Raw genomic sequence first — 26,329 nt, 5'->3', positions numbered from 1 at the left:
TCACCTTGTTTGGTGTACAAGTAATTGGTATGTGTCATTTATGTGGACCATTTGTGAATTCTTGTGATTAATATGCCTTGAACGTTGTTGGCTAAGTTTCCTGATATAATGGTGTAAGTAAATGGCAACAAGCCAAGCGTGTGTGTGAAGGTGCTTATGTGGTAAGAGCTGTGTAACAAATGATGGAAAGAAATCGTAATTGATGCAATTGAAACAACTGTGGTAATATCATACGTGACTTGTCGCGGCAATTATCGTTGTGACTTAAATTGTATACGGACTGTTGCATATAATGGAAATGGTATTGATGTCTATGAAAACTCTTTGTGAATTGTTGTGTTGTTGTGTGAAATATAACCGTCCGGTGGGATCGGGTTGCGCGCCGCAACACGCAGTTATAAGGTGTGGGTTGTGGTGATAAGGGTGGCCGAGGTAATAAGGGTGGCCGAGGTAATAAGGGTGGAAAAGTGATCGAAATCACTATTGAAATGAAAATATGTGAAAGTTGTGAAACCATTGATGTGATGAAATAATGTTGAAAGGGGAAAAGGAGAGATTGTGGAACTTGTTTGGCTTTGGTTGTTCCTTTCATGTGCATTGTGTTGTTGATTCTATTACTGTTTGTTACCTGTGTATTTCTTGATTTTACTTGGGGTAAAGTTTGTTCATACGTGCCAGTACAATTCAAATATACCAACGTCTCTTTTGTCGGGGCCGCTACATTCGTGTTATGATTGTAGGTGGTTCTATAGCAGGTACTCCAGTCTACCGACAGTAGCACTCCTTCACTTTCCGTCAGTTGTATTGGTGAGCCCGTTTTTCCTCTAGGGACCCTGCGTGGCTCATGCCGCTTTTCCTCCCGAAAATCTTATTTTGGTATTTGCGTAAGGTATAGCCGGAGCCTTGTTACCGGCAAGTATTGCAACACTCTTTTGTATCCTTAGAGGCTCCGTAGACGTTTGTGTGGGTTATGTATGGGTATTGGATAGGTCAATGGACCGTGTTGTAACTTTGTACTCTTGCTTTCTTCTACACTATAACTTGTATGGAACCTTGGAAGTTTAACCATGTTTTAAATGTTGCGATATAAAATGAACTAACATGTTGAATGTACTATCTTTCCTAGTTTAAATAAAGGTAAGCATGGCTTCATTATTCCTATCGAGTTAGGTAGATAGCGGTTGATAAGGCTTGCTCAGTTGGGTTCACTCGGTTGAGCGTTGGTCGCGCCTCCCGAAGTTGGGGCGTGACAATTGTGTCTTAGTAGGAGGAAATTTGGTATATTGGAAGAGCAAAAAACAGAATGTGGTTGCTCGATCTAGTGCAGAAGCAGAATATCGAGCAATGGCTATGGCGACATGTGAGCTAATTTGGATCAAACAGTTGCTCAAGGAGCCGTGTTATCAAAGGCGAAAAGCGCAACAAAGCTCTAAGGTCTATTAAGGCTTTAAGCGCAAAGCGCAAATAAAGCGTGGGCTTTAATGAAGAAAGGCGCAAATGGAAAAAAACTACAAATATGTATGTGTAGTCCAAACTAATATCAATAAGCATCAATACCAAATATAAGGACAAAGAAATCGAAGAAAATTTACAATAAAGTAAAATATCAATTGCTTAGTATCGCCTCTTCAGGATTACGCTCATTGGCAAGGAAAAGTATGCCTTAAAGCCTTGATGACAATATTGAAGTGCCCGCTAAGAGAGGCGAAGCGCTCAACGTGTTTTGAGCCTCGCTTTAGGGCTTAAGCGCGCCTTTGATAACACTGTCAAGGAGTTGAAATTTGGTGAGATTAGTCAGATGGGACTTGTGTGTGATAATCAAGTTGCTCTTCATATTGCGTCAAATCCAGTGTTCCATGAGAGAACTAAACACATTGAGATTGACTGTCACTTTGTCAGAGAAAAGATACTCTCGGGAGATATTGCTACAAAGTTTGTGAAGTCGAATGATCAGCTTGCAGATATTTTCACCAAGTCACTCACTGGTCCTCGTATTAACTACATATGTAACAAGCTCGGTACATATGATTTATATGCACCAGCTTGAGGGGGAGTGTTAGAATAGTTATGTAAATAGTAGTAAATAACCCTAATCTCATATGTATTAGGAGTAGGACATGTTATGTATATACATAGGGCTCATTGTATCATGTTTAACATATGAGAATAATATCAATAATATTTTCTCCCGTGCTTTCTCACTAATATAAAACATTTCAAGCAAGATAAAGTTTGCAAAGCCACAGAGTGTATGAAGCATGAGTAGCTATGTCAGAGAAGAACCTTGCAGCAATTGGCCAAAATTGTCGAGATCCTTACAGAGTAAGGACCGGCCAGATTCAACTCCCCAATGACAAAGAGAATAATGTCCAAAGAAAGCTCAGTCATTGTCATACTCAACTGCCAAGCCACAAATATCAACAAAGAAAAGAAAATCACATGATTATTCACAAAAAGAAAAGAAAATCACATGAAAAATAGAGATATTAATCTGACCTCTTTCAATCTAGCATAGAAATGGCCAGGCACCCAGTGGATAATATTTTCTGATCCCTGGGTCTGAAATCTATAGCGGTAGAAAACATCAATTTCTAATGGATGCATGAGTTCTCTCCTGGCATCACAAACAAGTGAGTAACACAAATTACAACATATTGGGACCATCGGTTCTAAAATATAAGATCAAAGAGAAGATGAAAGCTTGCATTAATTTACATTGTTTTACTAAAGAGACTCACCACATATTTTTCTGGGAGTCAAAGTAATACAGCAAAATCTCCAGCCTGCTCATAACCCGAACTTTAGCATTCGATATCTGTATAACAACTTCAGTAGTACTAATTGAACCCTGGAGGAGGGGATACTTTTCCTTGGAGTCCGAAAGTTCATGGACGATGGTCAAAGAAACCTTGTCCACCGACACAGTTACACCAAAAGAACTTCCTCGCTGACTAATATCTTTTCCCTCACTTATACATGAATCATGTAGCATGATTTTTCCAAATTCCTTCTCTAGAATGCCATCCAATAAAACATTGCCAACATATGGAGAAGGATCATGAAATACTTTAAACTTAAACGGGTGTCCAGGATTGCTGACAACTTCCAGGACCCCATTAACAAAAGCTAAAGCACAATCATTCTTCTTGTTCACAAGATAAAATATATTTTTAGTTTGTGGAAGATATGTCTCCAAGTCAACATCACCATCATAGATGTCATGTTTGTATGGAAGCGCCCTCCAAAATGCCCAGGCACTATCACTAGAACTGGAAATGTCAACAAAATCAGATTGTCGACAGCAATTCAACCGCAATGGTTCTCCCGATTCATCTTTGGCATATAACGAGATGAAGGATAAATACTGAACTTGTGACTTCCATCTTCTAATATAGTGATACTTCACCTGATGATAGAGAAAGAATAAAAGCACCCCGTCCATCAAGTAACAAATGTATTCCAAAAATGAGCTATGCACATATATGCGAAAGAGAGTTGTGGGAAAGCTGTCAAGGTAAAAATGATAAAGAAAAATAACAGAGGGAAAAGCTTCATAGCAAAAGATAACTGGATAAGGACCAAATTGTAAAAAGATTTTAAAATATATACAGACAACAAAAGCTTCATAGCAAAAGAATCAATGAACCACAAAAATATTTTGTCCCTTCACCACTATCTTCTTTGTAATACCAAGGACAGTTCGCTGTTCAAATTTTAGTTTGTCAATGAGTATCCCCCAATACAGGTGAAACAGAACTCTGTAATTACAGAAAAGGAGGGAGTAGAAACCTGATATTGCATAATAGTATCTTTAAGTGGTTAGGATGTCTAATCATGAAGCAAAGGCCCCACAGAGAAAGGGCATGATAGACTGGACTTCTTGATATTCATAGCTTTGCAGGGAACAAAAAAAGTCTTTCACCAGAATGTGTCTCTGAACCAGGATGAGAAGTGTCTTTCAGAAGACAATGCAGGGAAATGGCAAGGATGAACCAGTTCTTTCAAACTCTGGGAAGAACTCCTCTCTCATAATTCTTATGGAATTTGTTGGAAAGAAAGAAGGATGGTCTTTGCTCAGTAAAATCTGGCTACAAAGTTTTGTCTGGAGGATGCAATTCTCAAAGGAATTGGCATTGGAAACGGATTTGGAAGTGCAAGGCACCTTGTAAGATACGTAAGCTGCGTCAGCTGGTTGGTGACAAGAAAAACTTCTAGCACAACATAACGTGTTAAGAAGGGTCATGCACATGTGTGCCCTCTGTGAAAGGGAAAATGAGGATGCCAACCACTCATTTCTTCACTACAAAACTTCAAAACAGTGACACAGCTTTTCTTGAACTTATTTGAGGATGCCAACCACTTATCAGTACATGCGTGTATATCTATATATGGGTGTTAATCGGGCTGGGCTGACCCATTTTCAACCTGCTTCAACCCGGGTCAGCCCGGTACTGTTCCTTATTGTGCGGGCTGGGATGGGTTGGTTGGGGGGCGGGTTTTGGACGAACATGTTCTGGTTAACGGTGCACCGTACCCGCTAAGCCCGTGACCCGTTAACGGGCTGCAGCCCGTTAACAGCCCGGTTACCGTTGCTGAATTTTTATTTTTATTTTTAATTATTTGGACCGTTGCCAACGGTCAAATTGAGAAATGACCGTTGGGGAACGGCCAGATTTTGCAAAAATGGCCATTTCGGCCTCCCCCATTAAAAATATAGTCCTCCCACCCCTAATAATTGAAAATTTATATTTTTATCCTTTTAAAACCTATAAATAGTTCCTCTTCTTCATTTTTTCTCACAATTCACTCTCTTACTACATTAATTTTCTCTCAAGTCTCAATTCTCTCTTGATATTATTGTTCTTAAATTCTCAAATCTCAAATTCCCAATTATTTATTATTTCAAGTTTCATCAATTATTTAGTTTAGCCATTACAAAATTATTATTATCAAATATCAACTATCAAGTATTCAAGTGAAGTGTGGTATCAAGTACTATCAAGTATCAACTATCAAGTTTCAGGCTTTCGGTCTATCAATTGAAGTTTGAGTTTTGATATCAAAATTAGTGCGGCATCCGGAATCCCGGTACACTCGTTCCATCTCTCTCTTATTTGGTGTACACTTATTTTATTATTTAGAATTATTAATTTAATTTCTTAATTTAATTTACATAATGGATTTACTTAGAGCAGCCAAAAAAGCGTGCACTAGTAGAGGTGGTAGTAAGAAAACTTCCAAAAGATCAAGAGGTGGTGTTGGTTCTTCTAGTAGCTTTACACATATTTTTGAAAGTTCACCTGAAAATTTAAATTTAGATTATGCACACATATTTCTGAAAGTTCACCTGAAAATTTAAATGTAGATTATGAGGGAATGCAAGAAAACTTTGGTATAGATGATGATTTAGATGATATTTAATCACCCGATAATCTTGAAACACCACCAGCTACACCTGGTAATGCTAGTCAAACTCAAAATGTTAGGGGTGGAACAAGTAGGCCTCCTCTCCCTATTAAAAAGAATCGACGATTAAGAAGTAAGTGTTGGATGTTTTTTGAAAGACTAGAAGATCAAAAAAAGTATTTAAAATGTAAAATTTGTAGTTAAGTTTATAAACATGAGCCCGGTAAGGGAGGGGGAACGGGTCAACTTCGTAGGCATATGGAAGAGAAACCCTCTCTTGATTGGGGAGTAGATGAGGAATCTGGGCAACAAAAACTTAACCCGAGTACGGGGGGTTATTTGGTAAATACGATATTAAGAAGGATCGGGAAGAATTAGCTAAAATGATTGTTTTAGGTTGTTTACCTTTTAGTTTTGCTTCTTCACCGTATTTTGTTACTTATATTCAAAGAATTTATAACCCTATGTTTAAAGGTATTCCTAAAGTACTTGTAGAGCTGATATCTTTAGGCTTTTTGGACAATATCAGACATATATACGTTATTTGTTCGTAAATCTTCCTTGTAAAGTTTCTCTTACTTCTGATATTGGTCGTGCTGTAAATGGAAATGATTATTTGACTGTTACATGTCATTGGATAGATGATAATTTTTGTATGCAAAAACGTATTATTGTTTTTAAATATGATGAAGATCAAAGTCATACTGGTGCATTTATAAGTAATACTATCCATGAAGTTGTTATATTTTATAATCTTGCAGAAAAAGTTTTGTGTATGTCATTTGATAATGCTTCTAACAACAATGCTGTTATTACAATATTAAAATTGCATCTACACCCATTATTTCATGTTAGATGTGCATGTTATATTTATAACTTGATTGTGAAGAGTGGCCTTGAATTATTTAGAGATGAAATTACTTTAGTTAGGAGAGCTGTTGGTGTAATTCAAGGAAATAATAGAAGTGCTAGATTAAATGCATCTAAGGAAAAATGTGTACACTATGGACTCAAACCAAGACTCATGCCTGAAGAAATAATTACTAGGTGGAATTATACTTATTTATTCTTAAGATGTTGTTATAAATATAGAATGCCTATAACTGAAGTTGCTAATTCTCATTGTACCGATCCTAGCCGTTTGTTAACATCTAGAACTTGGGATGTCATTCATGATGTTGTACAATTTTTACAAAAATTGTATGTGGCTACACTTGAGTTTTCTGGAGCTTATTATCCTACTATTGCAAATGGTTTAGTTCATATTGCTGAAATTTTTCTTTTACAACATAATTTGAAGAAGAAAGAAGGATATGCTTCTGCAGTTGAATCTATGCTAGATAAGTTTAAAAAATATTTCCACCCAATTCCCCATATTTACCTAATTGGTGCTATTTTAAACCCTACTGTCAAAATGATAAAGTGTCGCCAATTAATTAGAGCTTTATATACTAATATGGATATTGGACCAACTGAAACTCCTGATATTGACACTTGTATTTCTGAGCTACACACACATTTACAAACTTTATATAATTATTACGCTAACATTGTTGATGCTTCTTCGGTTGTAGATGCAAATATTCCTTCAACTAATTCAGGGATAGACCTGATTTGAAAACTTACTCAAGGAAAAATAGAGTAGAAGAAGCCATCATGCAATCTACCGAAGCTGAAACTTCTTCTACTGGTGAGTTATCAACATTTTCTAATGAGGTAGATGAACCTATTGCTCACAAAAAAGGAGTCAGATCTTGCACCACCAAACACCCTTTATTTAATTTTGTCTTCTACAATTCTTTGTCTTCGATAGAGCCTTTGCCTTGTCTATTTCTTCTGTGTCCATTCCCTAAAATTGGAGGGAAGCTTTTACAGATCCTAAATGGAAGCAAGCTATGATTGAAGAAATGAAGGCCTTGTCAAAAAATGAGACTTGGGAACTTGTCACTTCACCACCAGACAAGAAGTTGGTTGGCTGCAAATGGGTCTTCACTGTAAAGCACAAAGCTGATGGCTCAATTGAAAGATTCAAAACAAGATTGGTGGCTAAGGGATTCACTCAGACTTATGGAGTGGAATATCAAGAGACATTTGCCCATGTTGCTAAGATGAACACTGTTAGAATTCTTTTATCTTGTGCAGCTAATCTTGATTGGAACTTGCAACAGTTTGATGTGAAGAATGCATTTTTTTATGGAGACTTACAAGAAGAGGTGTATATGGAGATTCCTCCTAGATTTGATACTGCACAGAGTCAAGGAAAGGTATGGATTTGATATTGCACAGAGTCAAGGAAAGGTATGCAGATTGAAGAAAGCCTTATACGGACTGAAGCAATCCCCCAGAGCTTGGTTTGATAGATTCAGCAAAGCAATGATCTCCTTCGGTTACCAACAAAGCAGTACTGATCACACCCTCTTCATAAGACATCAAACAGGTAAACTCACTCTTCTCATAGTTTATGTTGATAACATAGTATGATAATATAGTAATGATAGGAGATGACAAAGAAGAGATCTCGATTGAAGAAGTTGTTGGCACATGAATTTGAGATCAAAAATCCAGGAAAATTGCAGTACTTCTTAGGGAATTGAGATTGCTAGATCCAAAGGAGGAATCTTTATTTCTCAAAGAAGGTATATTCTGGATTTCTTGAAAGAAACCGGTATGACAGGTTGCAGACCCGCAGAATCGCCCATTGAAAGCAATCACAAGTTACAAAGCGGAGTTGGAGAATCAATTAATAAGGAGAGATATCAGAGGCTGGTTGGAAGACTCATTTATCTCTCCCACACTAGACCAAACATAGCCTATTCAGTTAGCCTGGTGAGTCAGTTCATGCACGATCCCCAAGATCCTCATATGCAAGCCGTCTTTCACATTTTGCGGTATCTGAAGTCTACTCCAGGGAAAGGTCTACTTTTCTCCAAAACATGATCACCTCCAAATAGAAGCCTTTACAGACGCGGATTGGGCTGGATCTCTAGATGAGAGAAGATCAACATCTGTTATTGTACACTCGTAGGAGGAAACTTGGTCACTTGGAGAAGCAAGAAGCAAAGTGTAGTTGCTAGATCAAGTGCGGAAGCAGATTATAGAGCTATGGCACAGGGTGTTTGCGAACTGCTTTGGCTACAAAAGCTACTACAGGAATTGAGACTGTATGGAAAAGGAAAACTTTCCTTATACTGTGACAATAAGGCTGCCATCGGTATAGCTCATAATCCAGTTCAGCATGACCGAACAAAGCATGTGGAAATTGGTCGATACTCCATCAAAGAAAAAGTTACAACTGGTGTCTTGAGTTTGTTTCATATGCCATCGGAAAAACAACTAGCTGATGTATTTACCAAAGGTCTCAACAAGCGAACTTTCCATACTTTGAGTTGCAAGTTGGGCATGTGAGACATCTTTGGACCAACTTGAGAGGGAGTGTTGATTAGCATGATTCAAGGAGATATGATTTAGGAGTGTTGATTAGCATGATTTCAGGAGATTTGATTATATTTAGGAGATCTGATTTTATTCGGATTTGATTTGATTTGATTTGATAGCTGGATTGATTGTATATATTTCTTTTATTTCCTTAATTGGCATTAGGAGCTTTGTATAAATTCTCTTTCTCATGAGATGTAAACATACACAGAAAATATACAAGAAACCTTTTCTTCTTCTCAAAATCTACAAGAGTACTACAGTCTTTTTTATCGGTAAAACTGTAAAGATTTAGGTATCAAATGTGTGTACATGAACAGCCATAAGCAGATGATCTGCATTATTGAGATAAGAGAGAGTAACGGAGGAGACAGCTATAGAGAACTGAAGCTATAAAGGTGAAGCAATGGAAAAATATTAGAATGCAGGGTCGTCCAAGGCCATTATATGCTAAGTGGGTATCTACAAGGAAAAGAGATTAGAGATAGAGGCATAAGTGACTAAAACATCAGTGGAAGAATCCTTTGGACTGGATTAAGCAACAATAGCTTTATTGACATCTTCAAAGAAAAATAAATTTCTGTAAGATATAGAGAAATATATTATAGTGTAAGAAAAGCTTTTAGCTGCAGCAGAAAAAGATCCAGAAGGGATTAGTCTGGAAAAACTAACCCAAATACCATAAATGCTTTTGGAGATTCAACTAAACACCTCACAAAGCTCTAGTCCCTTCAATATGGCAAGGCACACATAATGAATCAAAGCTGAACATACCCTGAACAAAGCCCTCTCTCCCACAAGCGAATAGTGGATCGCACCAACTAAATTGTAGCCACTTTCTGCCCTATCAACTGCAACATACATATGTTGGTCGACATCTTTGATAGAAACAATTGTTCCTGCAAGCAAGACACTAATAATGTTAATATGTTCATAATAAAAGATGGTTTCTGCAGCCTGGGCTGAAAGAACGTTACCATCAGGAACCATTTCCTCCAGACATCCAGAAGATTCTCCGCTGTTCTTCTGATGTGTTTGCTCTATGCTTTTGGTTGCTTCTATGCTAAATATGGCTGATAAAGATTCCCCAGCAAAAATTATAATCTGATTTAACAAAAGAAAGTTAGAGCAAATGTTTGTATACAACTTGTATGTTGGGGTTTCCCCATTACATAAAAGAAATTATTACTTTTTTTGGTAATTAAGATATTTTACTACCAACTGAAAGTATTTACAGCTCAGAAATAATTACTTTATCATAACTGTGAGAAGGCACGGGAGAAAATATGATATATTGATATTGTGTGTCTAATGCAATACAAGATGTGCTAATTTATAGCTACTCTATACAAAGGGCATACTACACTTATTCCAATGTGGGACAAATCTAACACTCCCCCTCAAGCCGGAGCATACAAATCATATATACCGAGCTTGTTACATATATAACCAATGCAAGGACCGGTGAGGGACTTGGTGAAAATATCTGCAAGTTGATCATTCGACCTCACAAACTTCGTAGTAATATCTCCTGAAAATATCTTCTCTCTTACGAAGTGACAATCAATCTCAATGTGTTTAGTTCTCTCATGAAACACCGGATTTAATGCAATATGAAGGGCAGCTTGATTATCGCACATAAGTTCCATCTAACTGATTTCACCAAATTTCAACTCCTTGAGCAATTGTTTGGTCCAGACTAGTTCACATGTTGCCATAGCCATTGCTCGATATTCTGCTTCTGCACTAGACCGAGCAACTACATTTTGTTTCTTGCTTTTCCAGGACACCAAATTTCCTCCTACTAAAACACAATATCCAGATGTAGAACGTCTATCAGAAGGTGATCCTGCCCAATCAGCATCTGAATACCCAACGATCTGCTCATGACCTCGATCCTCAAATAGTAATCCTTTGCCTGGAGCCAATTTTATATACCGGATAATGCGGACGACTGCATCCCAATGACTATCACAGGGAGAATTCATAAACTGACTTACAACACTCACAGGATAAGAAATGTCGGGTCTAGTCACTGTGAGATAATTTAATTTACCAACCAGCCGCCTATAGCTTGCAGGATCGCTAAGCGGCTCCCCTGTCCTGGCAGAAGTTTAGAATTCGGATCCATCAGAGTATCAACAGGTCTGCAACCTATCATCCCTGTCTCCTCAAGAATGTCTAAAGCATATTTCCTTTGAGAAATAACAATACTTGAGCTAGATTGAGCAACCTCAATACCTAGAAAGTACTTCAATCTGCCTAGATCCTTAGTTTGAAAATGCTGGAAGAGATGCTTCTTCAGATTAGTAATACCATCCGGATCATTGCCAGTAATAACAATATCATCAACATAGACTACCAGATAAATACATAGACTCGAAGCAGAGTGTCGATAAAACACAGAGTGATCAGCTTCACTACGAGTCATGCCAAACTCCGGGATAACCGTGTTGAACTTACCAAACCAGGCTCGAGGAGACTGTTTAAGACCATAAAGTGACCGATGCAAGCGACATACAAGGCCACGAGACTCCCCCTCAGCAACAAAACCAGGTGGTTGCTCCATATAAACCTCATCCTCAAGATCACCGTGAAGAAAGGCATTCTTAATGTCCAGCTGATAGAGGGGCCAATGACGAACCGCAGCCATGGATAGAAAAAGGCGGACTGATGCCACTTTAGCCACAGGAGAGAATGTATCACTGTAATCGAGCCCAAATATCTGAGTATATCCTTTGGCAACAAGACGGGCCTTAAGTCGATCAATCTGGCCATCGGGACCAACTTTGACTGCATAAACCCAACGACAACCAACAGTAGATTTACCTGAAGGAAGAGGAACAAGCTCCCAAGTACCACTTGTATGTAAAGCAGACATCTCGTCACTCATAGTCTGTCGCCATCCTAAATGAGATAACGCTTCACCTGTAGACTTAGGGATGGAAACCGAGGACAAAGAAGATATAAAAGCATAATAGGGAGATGACAGACGATGATAACTCAAACCAACATAATGAGGATTAGGGTTAAGTGTGGTCCGTATAACTTTTCGAAGTGCAATCGGTGTACTAGGAGCAGGGTCCGCAGTAGGAGCAGGGTCAGGTGCAGGACGAGAACAAGTTGGGCCTAATGTAGGGCGCAGACGACGATGATAAGTCAAAAGTGGTGTTCCTGTGACTGGGGAACTAGGAGGAACAACACTAGACTCCTCAATGGTTAGTATGGGTGAAACCTCTGTGTTCGATGGTGGAGGAGGAGCTATAGGAAACTCCTCAAAGGTCGGTATAGGTAAAACCTCAGATATATCATGGTGGTCAGCAGAAGCAAAGAAAGGTTTAGACTCAAAAAATGTGACGCCAGCTAACATAAGGTACCTACGAAGATCAGGTGAATAACAATGATATCCTTTCTGAACACGAGAATAGCCAAGGAAGACACACTTGAGAGCACGAGGGGCTAAGTTATGAACAAAACATGTGCTCCCAAAAACACGAGGTGGAAGAGGGTATAAGGCTGACTGGGGAAACAATACTGAATGCGGAATCTGATCCTTGATGGGAGATGAAGGCATCCTATTAATCAAATAACAAGCTGTGAGAACTGCATCGCCCCAAAAACGCAACGGAACACGAGATTCAATTAGAAGTGTGCGAGCAGTCTCAATAAGGTGCATATTCTTTCTCTCTACAACCCTATTTTGCTGAGGGGTATAAGGACAAGATGTCTAATGAATAATTCCATGAGAAGTCATAAACTGCTAAAACTGAGAAGATACATATTCTAAGGCATTATCACTGCGAAAAATGCGAATAGAGACACCAAACTAATTTTTTATTTCAGCACAAAAACTCTGGAATATAGAGAATAACTTAGAACGATCTTTCATTAAGAAAAGCCAAGTACATCTTGAGTAATCATCAATGAAACTAACAAAATAACGAAATCCCAAGGTTGAACTAACTCTACTAGGACCCCATATATCACAATGAACCAACGAGAAAACAGACTCTGCATGACTCTCAACACTACGCGGAAAGGAAGCTCGGGTATGTTTCCCAAGTTGACACGACTCACAATCTAATCTAGACAAACTGGATAAACTACGCACCATCTTCTGAAGTTTGGATAAACTTAGATGTCCCAAACGACAGTGGATTAGGTCCCGTGGATCGGTAACTAGACATGTTGTGAAAGGACTTAGTGAATTAAGGTAGTAAAGGCCTTCTGATTCACGTCCTGTACCAATTGTCTGTCCCGTACTGCGGTCCTGCAAAGAATCATCAATAAAATATATACCACAATGGAGGGCACGAGTCAAACGACTAACATATGCAAGACTAAAAGGACAACCAGGGACATAAAGAACGGAATCTAGGGTGATAGAAGACAATGGATTAGCTTGTCCAACTCCTTGTGCCTTAGTTTGACATCCATTGGCTAAAGTAATAGTGGGAAGAGACTGTGAATATACAATATTCGACAAAAGTGAATTATTACCAAAGATGTGATCAGAAGCGACTGAGTCCATGACCCATGGTCCAAGAGTACTAGACTGGGAAACACAAGCAAAAGAATTACCAGCAACAGGAGTATCAGGCTGGGCAACTGAGGCTACTTGTGGAGATGTCTGCTTACTTGCTCGATACTGAAGGAGCTCATTATATTCTTCTTTAGATAGAGAAAAACCTTGGTTACTTGTAGTCTCGGTCTGAGCAACGTAAGCATTTTTGGATGGACGACCATGTAAGGAATAGCACATTTCACGAGTGTGTCCAAGTTTGTGACAATAAGAACACTTGGGTGTAGATCTCCCAAAACGACCTCGTCCTCCTCTGTTCTCCATGGTTTGAGAAGCCCGAACATCCACTGTCTGCGATGCGAGAACAGAGGAATCAAGTATTTGTGATGAGATCACTGGGTGACTTGGTGCTGCAGCAAGGCGGAGTAATTGAGAGAATAATTCATCAACTGTGGGAACAGTCGAACTAGCCAAAATCTGGTCTCGCACTGAATCAAGATCATTAGGAAGTCCAGCGAGTGTAAGAACTAGAAACATCTTTTGTCGCTGCTCTTGTTGTTTTGCCACACTAGCAGAAACTGGCATGAATGTCTCAAATTCCTCCATGACTGTTGTACTTGACCCAAGTAAGTAGACATATCTAATTCTTGCTTCTTTAAGTTTGTCATCCGTGATATCACATCATAGAAGCGAGATATGTCATTAGTGTATAAGGTACGAGCCTTTGCCCAAACCAAATAACATGTCTGGAATGGACGAAACAAAGGCATCAACTTGGAATCAATAGAACGCCACAAGATGCTACATAATTGAGCATCAATCTTTGCCCAAAATGTTATTGTCTTTTCATCTCCTTCGCTAGACTGTTTAATTAGATGATCTTGAACACCTTGACCTTTACACCACAACTCGACAGATAAAGCCCAAGCTAAGTAGTTTGAACCTCCCATTAAAGGTTCCGAAGTAATCATAACACTAGAGCTTCCAGAGCTCATGTTTTTAGACCTAAAAGCATCAATTCCCAAAGACATCGTTGCAAATTATTACCAAATTAGAGAAATAATCAAATGTAATCCACTGAAACAGAGTAAAAAATAGTGAAACAGAATAAGGAAATACTGTAGCTGTAGGAAAATTACTGTAGCAGTCGGAACAGTACTGTAGCTGCCGGAAAAATTCAAAGTGGTCGGAATGAAATAAAAACAGTAGGGGTAGGATCTGAATTACCAGACGACCCAACTGTTCTGAAGAAACGTTTTCAAAAAATGGCCGGAAGTCCACTTTTGAAATCACTATTCACGCAGAAAAAATATAAAAGTTGTCGGAATTTGGTGTAACCTGGATGGGTAGGCTCGGAATTGCAAGGGGAACAATTTATCCTGAAGAGTCGTCGCCAAAAAATGGCCGGAAGGTGGCCCACTCGACGTCGGACCTTCGCCGGAAAATTTTCTTCCGACGGCGCGTGGAGGGTATTCTGACGAAGATTTTTTTATGGGTTGGTCGCCAGAGCCCGATCTACTTCGTGGTGGTATTGGTTTTTGCACAACACTGACGAAAAGTGGCTTTTTTTTTACTTGCGGCAGACCTGCCGGAAAAAGGCTTCCGGTCAACTGATTTTCCTTCCCGGAGTCGCTGGAATTTATGCACAGCGATAAACCTCTCACGATTGCTCTGATACCATGTGAGAAGGCACGGGAGAAAATAAAATATATTGATATTGTGTGTCTAATGCAATACAAGATGTGCTAATTTATAGCTACTCTATACAAAGGGCATACTACACCTATTCCAATGTGGAACAACTACATATCTATATCTAACAATAACAAATGGAGCAAGACGAGCATTACAAGTGAAACCCCGGAGGGACAATGGTGCATTGTTCGAAACTCGGTGGATTATGGGCCCGCCCCTCTATCCATTATTAACAAAATTATTTAAATGATGATTCTGGGGTTTAAATGAATTTTGATTAGGAGTATGTATAGAGAGCGGCAGCGGCGCGCTTGCAACCACAAGGATAGCTCTGAAGTTTAAATCAAAAGAACCACCTTTTACACGTGTCTACAGAAGCTACACTACTCACAAGCTAATTATCCTTGCCGATATAATTATATTGCACCGTGCTAAGCTGAGACCTTATGCAATGCACAATGTTCATTATTGCTATATAATTTAGTCTGGGAAAATAACTACAGAACATATTATTCACAGAAAGTGGAAAAAGACAAATAAGGCATTTCTCCTCACCTGTATCTCACGTAGAGAGAGAGTCATGTCGAAACCAGATATAGAACCACTGCCAACCCAAAAGTCATTTGACTGCAAAGGAATACTCCCGCTGCTTTTGAGAGGCTGCTCAGCCACCAGAATAATATTTAAGTCTTTTAAAATATAATTCTGAGGAGTAGCAAGTGAAATTTGAGAATTTGAACCACCCCTGCAAGGTTTACTTGAACCATCTGCATGATATTGATTTCCTAGTTCTGGGGGGCTTGAGCTACTTGCTTCATTCATGATAGAATTAGCTTCACCCAAATGATTGGGAGCCATTAACGTGTCATCATGTACAATAATGGAAGATTGATCATCAGATATGGAAGAAGAAGGGAAAGGAGTTCTTGTGTCTAGGCTTTGTTGTTCAGTAGATATATGGAGTAACTGAGAAAGAATTGACAAGTTCGTTATGCCAAATGAGAATTTCCTTGGTAGTTCAAGCTTAAGGTTGCCGTTACCTTCAAGCCGAAGCTTCTGAAATTCACCTACAAGGCAGTAAATTCATTTTTGAAATTGTGCTTCTTTTTACATTGTTTAAAACAAACTGTTCATTTCAACATACCAAAATATTAGCCAGAATTAGCACTTAACCGCTGAAGCTAGATGCAAAAACATGCTAATCATTTTGCCTTGTGTAGGCAGCACTTCAAACAGGGCAGGAAGATGCTAAGGCATTTGTGTCGTCATTCATAGGCTCCATTTTGACGAGTACAGTGTTAAGCAATAATTATTTCACCTAATCATATATTTTTTCCAATTTCTTTGTCCATATAATTGTTTCTTGTATTTAAATTTATTATTCTTTAATTACATTTTTTTTAACTTTTGTGCCTTTTCTCTTGAACGTTGTCAGTTGCATTAAAAGGCCTTAAATGACCAGATCGAGCAAGCTCGATTGACCTAAGATGAAACCTATTATGCCAAAAGCTCCATGGATAGCAACAAAAGTCAAGAACACTAGCTAATCAGTGGGGGTAAGACCCGTGCGCACCAGCGTTAACATCCCAACAGGCCTCAGCATTTTTTTGCTCTCACCTTTTATAACACTGTATGTTATTCAAGATTTTGAAGAATTCCAAATATGGCAAATAAACTCAAATTGAAACCTGCTGCTCTTAGAGCAATATAATCTTATATAGCTTCTTAATACTCCTAATAACTTGATATGTATCAAAGCCTCCTCAACCTTGGGTGCACTAAAATGGCAAGGGGGCAGTAACTCTAAAAATAAGATGAGACCAAAAAATATATGTTTATACTTTATATCTGCATGAGAGAACTACTTCAGAGCCCTGCTGTTAATTGATAACAAGTGAAGCAAAAGAAAAAGATGATACCAGATTTATCTCCATCCACCAATGCCAGAGAAACCTGTGAAATATTCATGGCAAATGCTTCCACCTGGTTCCAATTAACTAGTTTATGTTGCTCCAACTGTTGGTTGGAAGAACTCCTCAGTAGACTAGTATCCTCATCATTCTGAATAACTAGATGTTCTGTCACAGCTTGCCAAAGGCCTTCCAACTGATTACAGTAGAATGCATAGCATTCAACCATTGTCACCAAAGAAGCTATCTCAACAATGATAGAACCCCCCTGTTGAATTGGTGTCCGTTTAAACCTTAGAAATCATAAGATTTTCCCAAACTATGAATAAACAACTTATATCCAAATTAGGATTTAGCAAAATGGATGCAGAAGTTAATGCATAGGCAGACATTAATCTGAAGCTGCAAGAACAGAATAGAAACCTGTGACTGACAGGAGATTGTCTGAAATTGTCCACCAACAGAAACAGATGCTTCAAGCGTCTTTAGTTCGTTGCCTCGAAGCAATAAGTTCTTTACTGCACATCTGGCTAGGTACACTTCACCTAAAGAAATTCTTATAGTTAACCAATCAAAAGAAGGATTGACATCATTTACCAATGAAGGTGAATGATTCAAGGACATTGAAGCAACATGTCTGGAGGAATCAGAACCATCCACTACATTTCTCTGACTGGCCTGCATAATATTGTCCCCTAAGGTTCTCAAACTTAAACTAATTTTACAATGAGACAATGAAGCTTGATATAAGGAATTGAGAGACCAAATCAACTGTGGTTTAACTTGATCAGAAGTATCTACAATCTCATTCGGATATCGGAATATATCAGATTCAAACTCAGAAAAACCAATGAGAACTTCGGCTTTTTCCTCTTCAAAAGAGAACCTGATATATGAATGTGCAAGAGATACATTAACTCCATAACCACGGACTGGTTGCACTGTCGACTTCCTGTCAGCTATAGTATTAGCATCTGCCACATTATCATGTGAAATATATCCTTTCCTGGAGTCGTAAAGGATCATATTCACTGATCTAAGTTCACATGTCGTACTGACATTGAATGTAGTATCAGTAAGAACTGAAGCTACTAGTGTGATTCTATTTTTGAGTGCTCTTTCACTTTCAGAGTCAGCAGACTCTCGCCTTAATAAGTCTTCATAACTTTGGCCACGACCTAAACTGGTCGTATTGAAAACCTGAACAACTGTACACAGCAAACTAGAAATTACCTGCCATAATAGAAATTCCAAAGTCAAAAACGTCTGTATAAACTCCATGTCCATGCACCTTTTTATTACAGAAGGATAGCTTATGCAATTCTAATGAGCACTGAAAGTCACTTGTTGCAGTGATCTGCACGATGGGTCAAGTCAACTTGTCAATGGAAGTATCATAAATTCTCATAGTAGAACTGTGAACAACGGTTGCGTTGTTACATAAACAGAGAATGAAAGACCTGTTTGAGGAATTTATGAGGCAATCCAGGTCAGCACACAAATGAGATAGCAGCTTAAAGAAGGAAATATCTCCCTTCATATTTGGAGTACTATGGTTGGAAAGAGCAAGGGAGTATTAAGGAGTAAAGAACACTTGGGTATCTTAGAATGTGAAAGTGTCCATTGTTTGAAATGAAACTGGAGTAACTATAGTAGTAAGATCACACGAGGTGTGGGTAAGGAGAATATACGGGCTACGGTTATCTGAATGCATGAGAAGCTACTCCGAGGAACAGGACATGATATGGATATATGCCCAAAAGGATTTGAAGCCATGATAAGACTGGCCTATGTTATAAATTGACAAAACAAGATAGCAGTTTAGGCAACACAAGGTCCTAAAACCGACCAACCACGGAACTACTAGCTCCAAATCTCCAAGTCACAAACAGATCAGGGAGGTTAGCGGTCCCAAAGACACACTCTCTAGATCCTACAGCAGTGGAGCTTTAAACAAGGTCTGAAGCACCAACATGGTTATGCTGGAGGCAAAACTGATTCTGGTTAAGGAGGCTGTTTGTCAAGCCTCTGTTGTTAGCACTTAGCAGGCCAAAGATGAGTCTTGAGTTCTCTTGTTCATAACTAGAAGAATGAACTTGTTATGGCAGCAGGAGTCGAGAAACAGGACAGCTAGAAGGACCTAAAGTGAACCTTGAGTTGTCACTTGTTCACAATTGGAAGAATGGGATTGCAATGACAGCAAAATTTTAGAAAAAAGACTAGCTCAGAGAGGCACCATTCTTTTAGGACGCATCCCTTGTCAATGTGTTGGTCTTTGCAACAACTAGCTAGACGTCAATCTCAGGCTGAAGTGCCAGTGTTTCTATGCTCTGGCTTCCTGTATTTCTTGATAAATGAACCACAAAATGACTCAGAAGGATGGAACAACATCTTCAGTGCCAGGGGGATAGTATCCAATACCATATTGGAGAAAACGGCGAAGGAACATAGTCTTTCCTATTTCAATTAATCTAACAGTTTGGATGACAAGGGAAGACTTGAATTTCAATTTGAGGAGGAGTTTATAACAAATTTATCACCAGGTTCAATGATTACTACGTAGAAGGTTGGTAACATAAAGACCACATGGCCACCCCTAGAAGCTACCTCACAAAAGTGGAGATGGCACAGAAGGACTACAATTCCAAGTTCGGATTGTATGTTGAAGGTCAGTTAAAAGATATAAGTACCACAAACACAATCTTAAAGACTGCCAGAGTAGCAAGAGAGCAAAAATAAGGATTAAAGAAGTACACAGTAGAATAAGGTGAACGTCTCAACTAACACAGAAGATTAAAAATGTTTCAGTCATATGATAAAAGAGAAAACCACCCAGCATAGCAACTACAAGGCACCAAGAGAAGAGCATCACCTTTAGCAGAACTGCACATTCATCCATAAATACCAGAGTCGTCAATCCAGTACTCATGCAATGTAATGCTACAGAGAAAGCAATATCTATTGAGCCCAAAGAATGCAGATCCTTCCTGCCAAAACATTGTTCAAGTACATTAACTTTAGCTTTAGTCCACATAATTTCAGACATATCCAGGAAATTCCTCTGACAAAAAAAAACTGAAGGAAATTTCTATTGTGACAGTCGTCAGTGTTGTAAAGAAGCAAACAAAGGTAAGACAAGTAACAGATTGGGACTTTAACATGAAAGTACAGTTTTTACGAGTTTGAAAACAAAAGTGGACTCCATGTAGTAAGAACACAACAGTATAGTAGACGACAAAAATAACAAAAACTTCCCTTGTTGCATGTTTTCTGATGGATGTTTTGCTGTTTACAGACTGATAGAGAACAACTGCAACAACCCCACTCATTTCTTCGGCACACATCTAAGGGTCATAGCTCAGAGTTTCTTAAGACAACGATGGATATCTCAATCAGAATGAGCAAAGGTGTTGAAAAATTATTCATGTACTAAATTACCATGTGATTTTTTGTTCTAACCGAGGATACTTAATTGCTTGCAGACTCAAGTATAACATGCACATGCTTGAAGACGGAGAAAAGAGAAGCACGAGATCGGAACAAATACCTCAAAGATAACAGTTGGATAGTTAAAGGATTTAACACGACAATTTGGCCACCCTGATTATCCCATAACTTGTCGAGGGAAACTTTCAGACCTTTAAGTTTCATGTAGGCACAAAGTGAAGTGCACCCTCGACTGCTATTAACTTCACCATTTGATTTAGCAATATCCATCTGCTGAAGGTCCTTCAACGGTTTTGCATCAAAAACTGCAGTATCTCCACTTGAGGAAGTCAAATCAGACTCCAAACTTGGTGAGACGCCCAGTTCAATGTCGTCAGCATCAAAAGAAAGGCGTACGTCATTCTCAAGCTTAAGATACAGATCCGCACCATGAAAATCCTCCTTTCTCAATGTCAGGTTGATTCGTGGACCAGCAATGTGTACCGCTATTTGCATATGTTTCTCAGGAAGAAGCCTAGGCACCATAACCTTAATTCCAGAAGAAAATGGTTTGTAATTGCTATTCCAATCTGCAACTGGCGGATCCTCAACTAATCCAGAAACTCCCTCTACGACAGTGCTGCCCATGTGGCTAGTAGTCCAAGGTATCGCACTTATCTGTCTGCAAATAACTGTAATTGACACTATTACTAAATAATCCAGAACCAAATTCAACGTCCCCATTACCATGCAACAAGTAGTGTATCCAGCAGTAAGGTTCTTGAGGCTTTGATCAGTCAAAAAGCTCTTAATCTCACAAAGAATAAAAGGATCCTCCATGTTCTGGATCTCATTTTCTCCAAACCTTGATGAATATTTTCTCCAATTCAGGCATGCTTGTTCTATAAGAGATTTCGGGCTATGTACAAAATCTCCATCAGTACCATGAGGAGGATTAGCCCCACCACTTTCAGTGGAGTGGAGAAGTTGGTTAGGCTCCCCCCATAAAGTAGGTTGCAGATTGTGAACATTTTTTCTCCGACGTCCTTTGAAGTTATTATTGAACTTATTGGTCTTATCTTCCGTAAGATAAGAAGAGACAACCTTCAACGATCCACATGCAAAGGAAAAATACTGTTCAGAGACATCTTCAGAGTGCCTTAAGCAGAAGAAATCAATGGAGAGACAGAATCTGACTAAACCAGGGTATGAAAGTCCAACATCTGATAGCAGCTTCCTACTAAAGGATGGATAAACTTCAATATCTGGTGAAATTAAAATGGAAAATTCCTTGACATATAAGCAAATGTGACTTCCTAGGATGGAATCTTCATTTATGGCGCCAAGTTTTTGACAGATATCTCGGTTCCTGACCAGCAGTTTCTTCAAGAGGAAAAAGCATTTAACAGAATGGAGTACACTGCTAATGACAATCCATATAAGGGAAAGTGACTGACAAATTTTCCAACAAATCCTGCTCATCCTAGATTCGTGACCACCATCCTTTGACTGTTGATCAGATGATGCTGCTCTACCACGGAGTATTCGTCGTGCCTGCACAATGGCCTCAACAGGTAGTCCTTTCTCAATTTGAGAAATAACCTCCCACTGTTGCTTAAAAGTTCTTGAATATGCTTTGCTCTGAACAATAGCAGTAGTGGATTTCCTTATCACACAATCAACCGGATATCCAACCAGTAAAAGCATTTTCTCATAAGCATGTATATAGCGCAACCATAAGCACACGGTACTAGCAATTTTATGGAATGCAAACTTTGGAGTTGAAGTCAAAGAACAAATTTTTGTTGCTGCTATTTCCCATAGTTGCTTACCAGTTCTGGCACGCTTGGATTCTTTCGACCACAATGAAAAAAGTACAAATAGGATGGTAATATCTTCCGGAGATAAAGAAAAATTTAATGAATCAGCATAAAAGTTCAATTCTCTGAACTGAAGATATTTCACTTTCGCAGAAGCTAGCAAATCAGTTGAAGGCAAAATGCAGCTAAAGTAACTTCTTCTCCTCAAATTGATCTCAACATGTTGAACATTGAGATCAAAGGAGTTCTCTCCAGAAGGTAGAAAAATTGAACTAACCAGTCCAGTTAGGAGACACCCCTTAATGAGTTTACATTGTACACCAAGTTCCTTCATCTCAAACGATAGTGACCATATATCATTTGATAAAGTTGACTGCACAATAACATGAGCATCATGCACTTGCAACCGACAATGTTGTAGTATCCAATCAAATAAATTAGTGGTCCAACTTCCTGGAGTAATTTCAGAAATAGTCTTCATGGCATTGTGCAAAGCACTACCCTGGAATATATCAACGTCAAAGAAACTAAATTCAGAGGTCAGAGATCAGACACATGAAAAAGAAATTGTACGGTACTTTTATCCACAAAACAACAGCACCAAGAAAGTAATGGGAGTATAAAAGTGGACTTATCTCCTCTATGTTTGTACATAAGGAGTCTGTGAAGTCCAGAAAAATTTAGATCTTTACAACAATCATCTTACTCTGAAATTTTAAATGTTGGAAACACTTATACTTAACAAAAGATATATGTTCTGTTTTCCCCTCAAAAAGTCTACGGTATATCTCTGAATACACTTTCCAGAATATACATGAAAATTACTTTTTTAGATCAAGACATGAAGGAATTGTCTTCCAAGTTTTTGTCTTCACTCCTACTTCAACCTATGTCCCTTCCACTGGTCATTCCTTGTTTCAAGTAGCCAGGAATTATCTACTGTTATCCCATAAAATCAGTTTTGCCAACCAGATAATCAAACAAGTAGCCAAGTAAGTACCTCAGAATCAAGCTCGGCTAGAATCTTTTTCCGCTCCTCAATGGACGAATCTCTGGGCTTCGGCTTCCACCTAACACCATCCTCCTCCTCTTCTCTTGAAGTAGGAAACAAAAAACTAAGTAACAAGTATACAAGTAGCATGAACCCATAAAAGGCAGTAAATGCTGAATTCCACTGCACTAACTAACTTCCATGAAAATGCGTGCAAACTTAGTATTACATGTACATTTAAAAAAGTTTAAACTATATATAACATGTGTGCGTGTGTGTTAGCTAAGAGGTGAGCGGAGTGAACTTACCCGACTGATAAGACGATGTTAAGGCCATGGATTTGGAAATCGAATGCAGGTGCTGACCAGTTGGATGCATGAAGGCTCAACTGTTGGACAGTGACTTCTTTGAAACACAAGCGAGTAGGATCATCCAGCAACTCGTTGAGTGCAGACGTGTTAAAGCTAAGGTTCTCTAACTTGGCGTGAGAATGAAGAAACCCTAGCTGAACATCCAATTCAACTTCGTCTCTTAACCATGGCTGTAACAGAGACACAAGTCTCCGTTGAATCAAATCGTTGAAAAACATTGTCCGTATCCTCTTTTTATCCGATTGATTTACACAAGTTAAGGCAGTTCACCATTGATAAACTGGAAATCGCGGTCCAATTTGATCTTCTTTGACTCTATAATGCAACAATGATATCAATAGCAATTAGGCATTGAGAATAACTAGAGGCTCTCTTGCTTGTTTTTTGGCGGTTGAGAACAGAAAAATACGAGGCGGAACTTTGGACCGTTTATGTAAGCCTGGACCTGGGCGACCCGATAATTACACTTGGAGTGAAGCTTAACTCAAGCGATACGGTGTCACTTTGTCTGTCTAGTGCCAGAGGAAACAACAGTGGAGTAGCCACATATTCCTCAAAAATTAGCTAGATAAAATTTTATTTATTTATGCCCTTGATTTTTTTTTTAAATTTACTTCTTTATATTTTAACTTCCTAATATAAATTTTAACTCCACTACTAGGAAACAATCAATCAAATGCAAATTATTAGCTCATTTTTTATATTCCTTAAGTGGGATGAGGAACAAAAGTACTACGTACATTTGATATTTGCTGCTATAGATTTATATTCTAGTGATAATTGAGAATCTCCCACACATGTGAATCACATTTTCATTACTCCCTTTCTTCTTTCCTTTTCTTGATCCTCATTATAATATAATGGAAATTATAGAAAAAAAGTGCTACGGGAAACAAATGCTTTTAACCTTATGTTTATATGCTTTTAACCTTTTTGTTTCAGGAGGAAACAAAGTACTACTATTCATCTTAGCTATTTTGTAAGGGTGTTTAATTAAGATAAACTAAAGATCAAGTTAAATCAAAGAAATTTATCTAAATTGCTTAAAAATACAGATGTACTGTTTGATTTGGTATAGTTCTCTATTGGGGTGTACAAAGGAAACCGAAAAACCGCATCAAACCGATAACCCGAGTCAAATCGAGAAAAAAAACCTGATTATGGTTTGATTTGATTTGGTTTGGTGTTAGAAAAAAAAATCCGACCATAATTAGTTTGGTTTGGTTTTAACTAAAAAAAAGTCAAACCGAAACTAAACCAACCCGACATTACATGTATACAAATTTTAAAATATTTTATACATAAAAATAATAATTGTAATGTAATTTATAAATATTTTTAACCTTTTTCATAGTTCTCTATTTTAATATATTATTTCAATGTATTATTTCAAGCTTTGACTTAGAACTTTTGAATGGTCAAATATGTTTTATAGCCCATAAAGGTTAGTGATTCAAATAAATTCCAAAGCAAAATCAAATCTATAAAAATGCTAACAAAAAAAATTTAATTCAATATTAGGAATGACAATAGTATTGAATATATATTTTCTTAGTTTTTCATTACTTTAGATAGTGAAAATACATAACTTACTTTTAATATTATTTAGTCATGTAATTAATACTTCGTACTTATTAGTCTTACTCATCTCACAATCTTCATATCTCTAATATTTCTTAGGTCCTAGTAGGATAAAACCATATAAGATGTTACCCAATAAAATAATATAAAAGATTGTGAGATTGTGACATGGTTTTATTCTATGAAGATTTTGTCGAAAAAAACCTGAAAAACCCGAGAAAACCGAAAAACCCGATAAAACCAAAAAATTCGAGAAAAGCTGAGATTGAAAAACCCGACTTTTGTTGGTTTGGTTTGGTTAATAGATTTAAAAATCTGAGACAATTGGTTTGGCTTGGTAATTGAAAAATCCGAACCAACCCGGTCCATGTACACATCCGTAATTACATTTCTTAAGAAATTAATAACATTTTATGTGGTTTAGCATGTGCAAGAACAATAAACATTGAACCAAAACCAAATCAAAACAACTACTCCTATATAATTTTTTTATTTTAATTATATACTTATAAATGTGTGTATTAGTGGTGGTGAAATGGATAAAATATAATAATTATCCATCCATATTATCCACTAAACAATGGGTTGGATAATGAACCTTTTAAAAATGAGTCAAATATATATATAGGATCCATATTATCCACTTAAATTGGATAACCAAGTTTAAATTTTACATTTGCAAGGATATTCAAATTAGGGGTTACTCAAATTTGGGAGACTAGATATCCTTCCAAAAGTGATTATATTCAAGAAGTCATGGATAATATGAATACCCACATTATTCGCCGATTAACCTACTTTCTATCCGTATTACAAACAGTTCGGGTCAGATATTTTATCTATTTTTGGCATCACCAATTATCGATCCGCTTATATCCGACCCGAGCATCCAGTTCGCCACCCCTGGTGTGCATATACTATGTTCTTAGAAAATATGTCATTTTATATACATATTTCTTATGACTAGTTTTTTTTTTTTTATCAGGAGAATAGCAACTTCTAATAAATTTGTCTACAGCAATGAAATCTTGCACTAATACTCAAGAAAGTTCGTTGGTGCGCGTAAACACCACGTATAATTTACCATTATTACCGGTTAGGATATTTCAGCATTGTTTGACAAATTGTGCCTCAAAAATCCATGTCTTGTACCCAAGATGTTCATGGCCGCA

The 26,329-nt window shown here is 37.9% G+C and overlaps 1 protein-coding gene across 1 annotated transcript in view; it reads right to left on the bottom strand.

The window, feature by feature from the left end:
• Positions 1-24,052, bottom strand: part of LOC104237139 (uncharacterized) — a 57,718-nt gene extending 33,666 nt beyond the window's left edge. Inside the window, exons 1-12 of the mRNA XM_009791226.2 lie at positions 23,514-24,052; positions 23,215-23,308; positions 20,516-22,716; positions 19,841-19,955; positions 17,392-18,201; positions 16,978-17,236; positions 15,614-16,125; positions 9,819-9,945; positions 9,616-9,740; positions 2,739-3,406; positions 2,497-2,614; positions 2,284-2,400 (exon numbers count right to left, since the gene is read on the bottom strand). Coding sequence (XP_009789528.1) covers positions 2,284-2,400; positions 2,497-2,614; positions 2,739-3,406; positions 9,616-9,740; positions 9,819-9,945; positions 15,614-16,125; positions 16,978-17,236; positions 17,392-18,201; positions 19,841-19,955; positions 20,516-22,716; positions 23,215-23,308; positions 23,514-23,794 — 5,427 coding nt within the window. The 5' untranslated portion in view covers positions 23,795-24,052. The remainder of the gene's footprint in view (positions 1-2,283; positions 2,401-2,496; positions 2,615-2,738; positions 3,407-9,615; positions 9,741-9,818; positions 9,946-15,613; positions 16,126-16,977; positions 17,237-17,391; positions 18,202-19,840; positions 19,956-20,515; positions 22,717-23,214; positions 23,309-23,513) is intronic.
• Between the last annotated feature and the right edge of the window lie 2,277 nt (positions 24,053-26,329).

The sequence above is a fragment of the Nicotiana sylvestris genome, chromosome 2 (genome assembly GCF_000393655.2).
Source record: "Nicotiana sylvestris chromosome 2, ASM39365v2, whole genome shotgun sequence".
Classification (NCBI taxonomy): Eukaryota; Viridiplantae; Streptophyta; class Magnoliopsida; order Solanales; family Solanaceae; genus Nicotiana; species Nicotiana sylvestris.
Note: the sequence above shows the minus strand (reverse complement) of the source record. Positions and strands in the feature narration are given on the sequence as shown.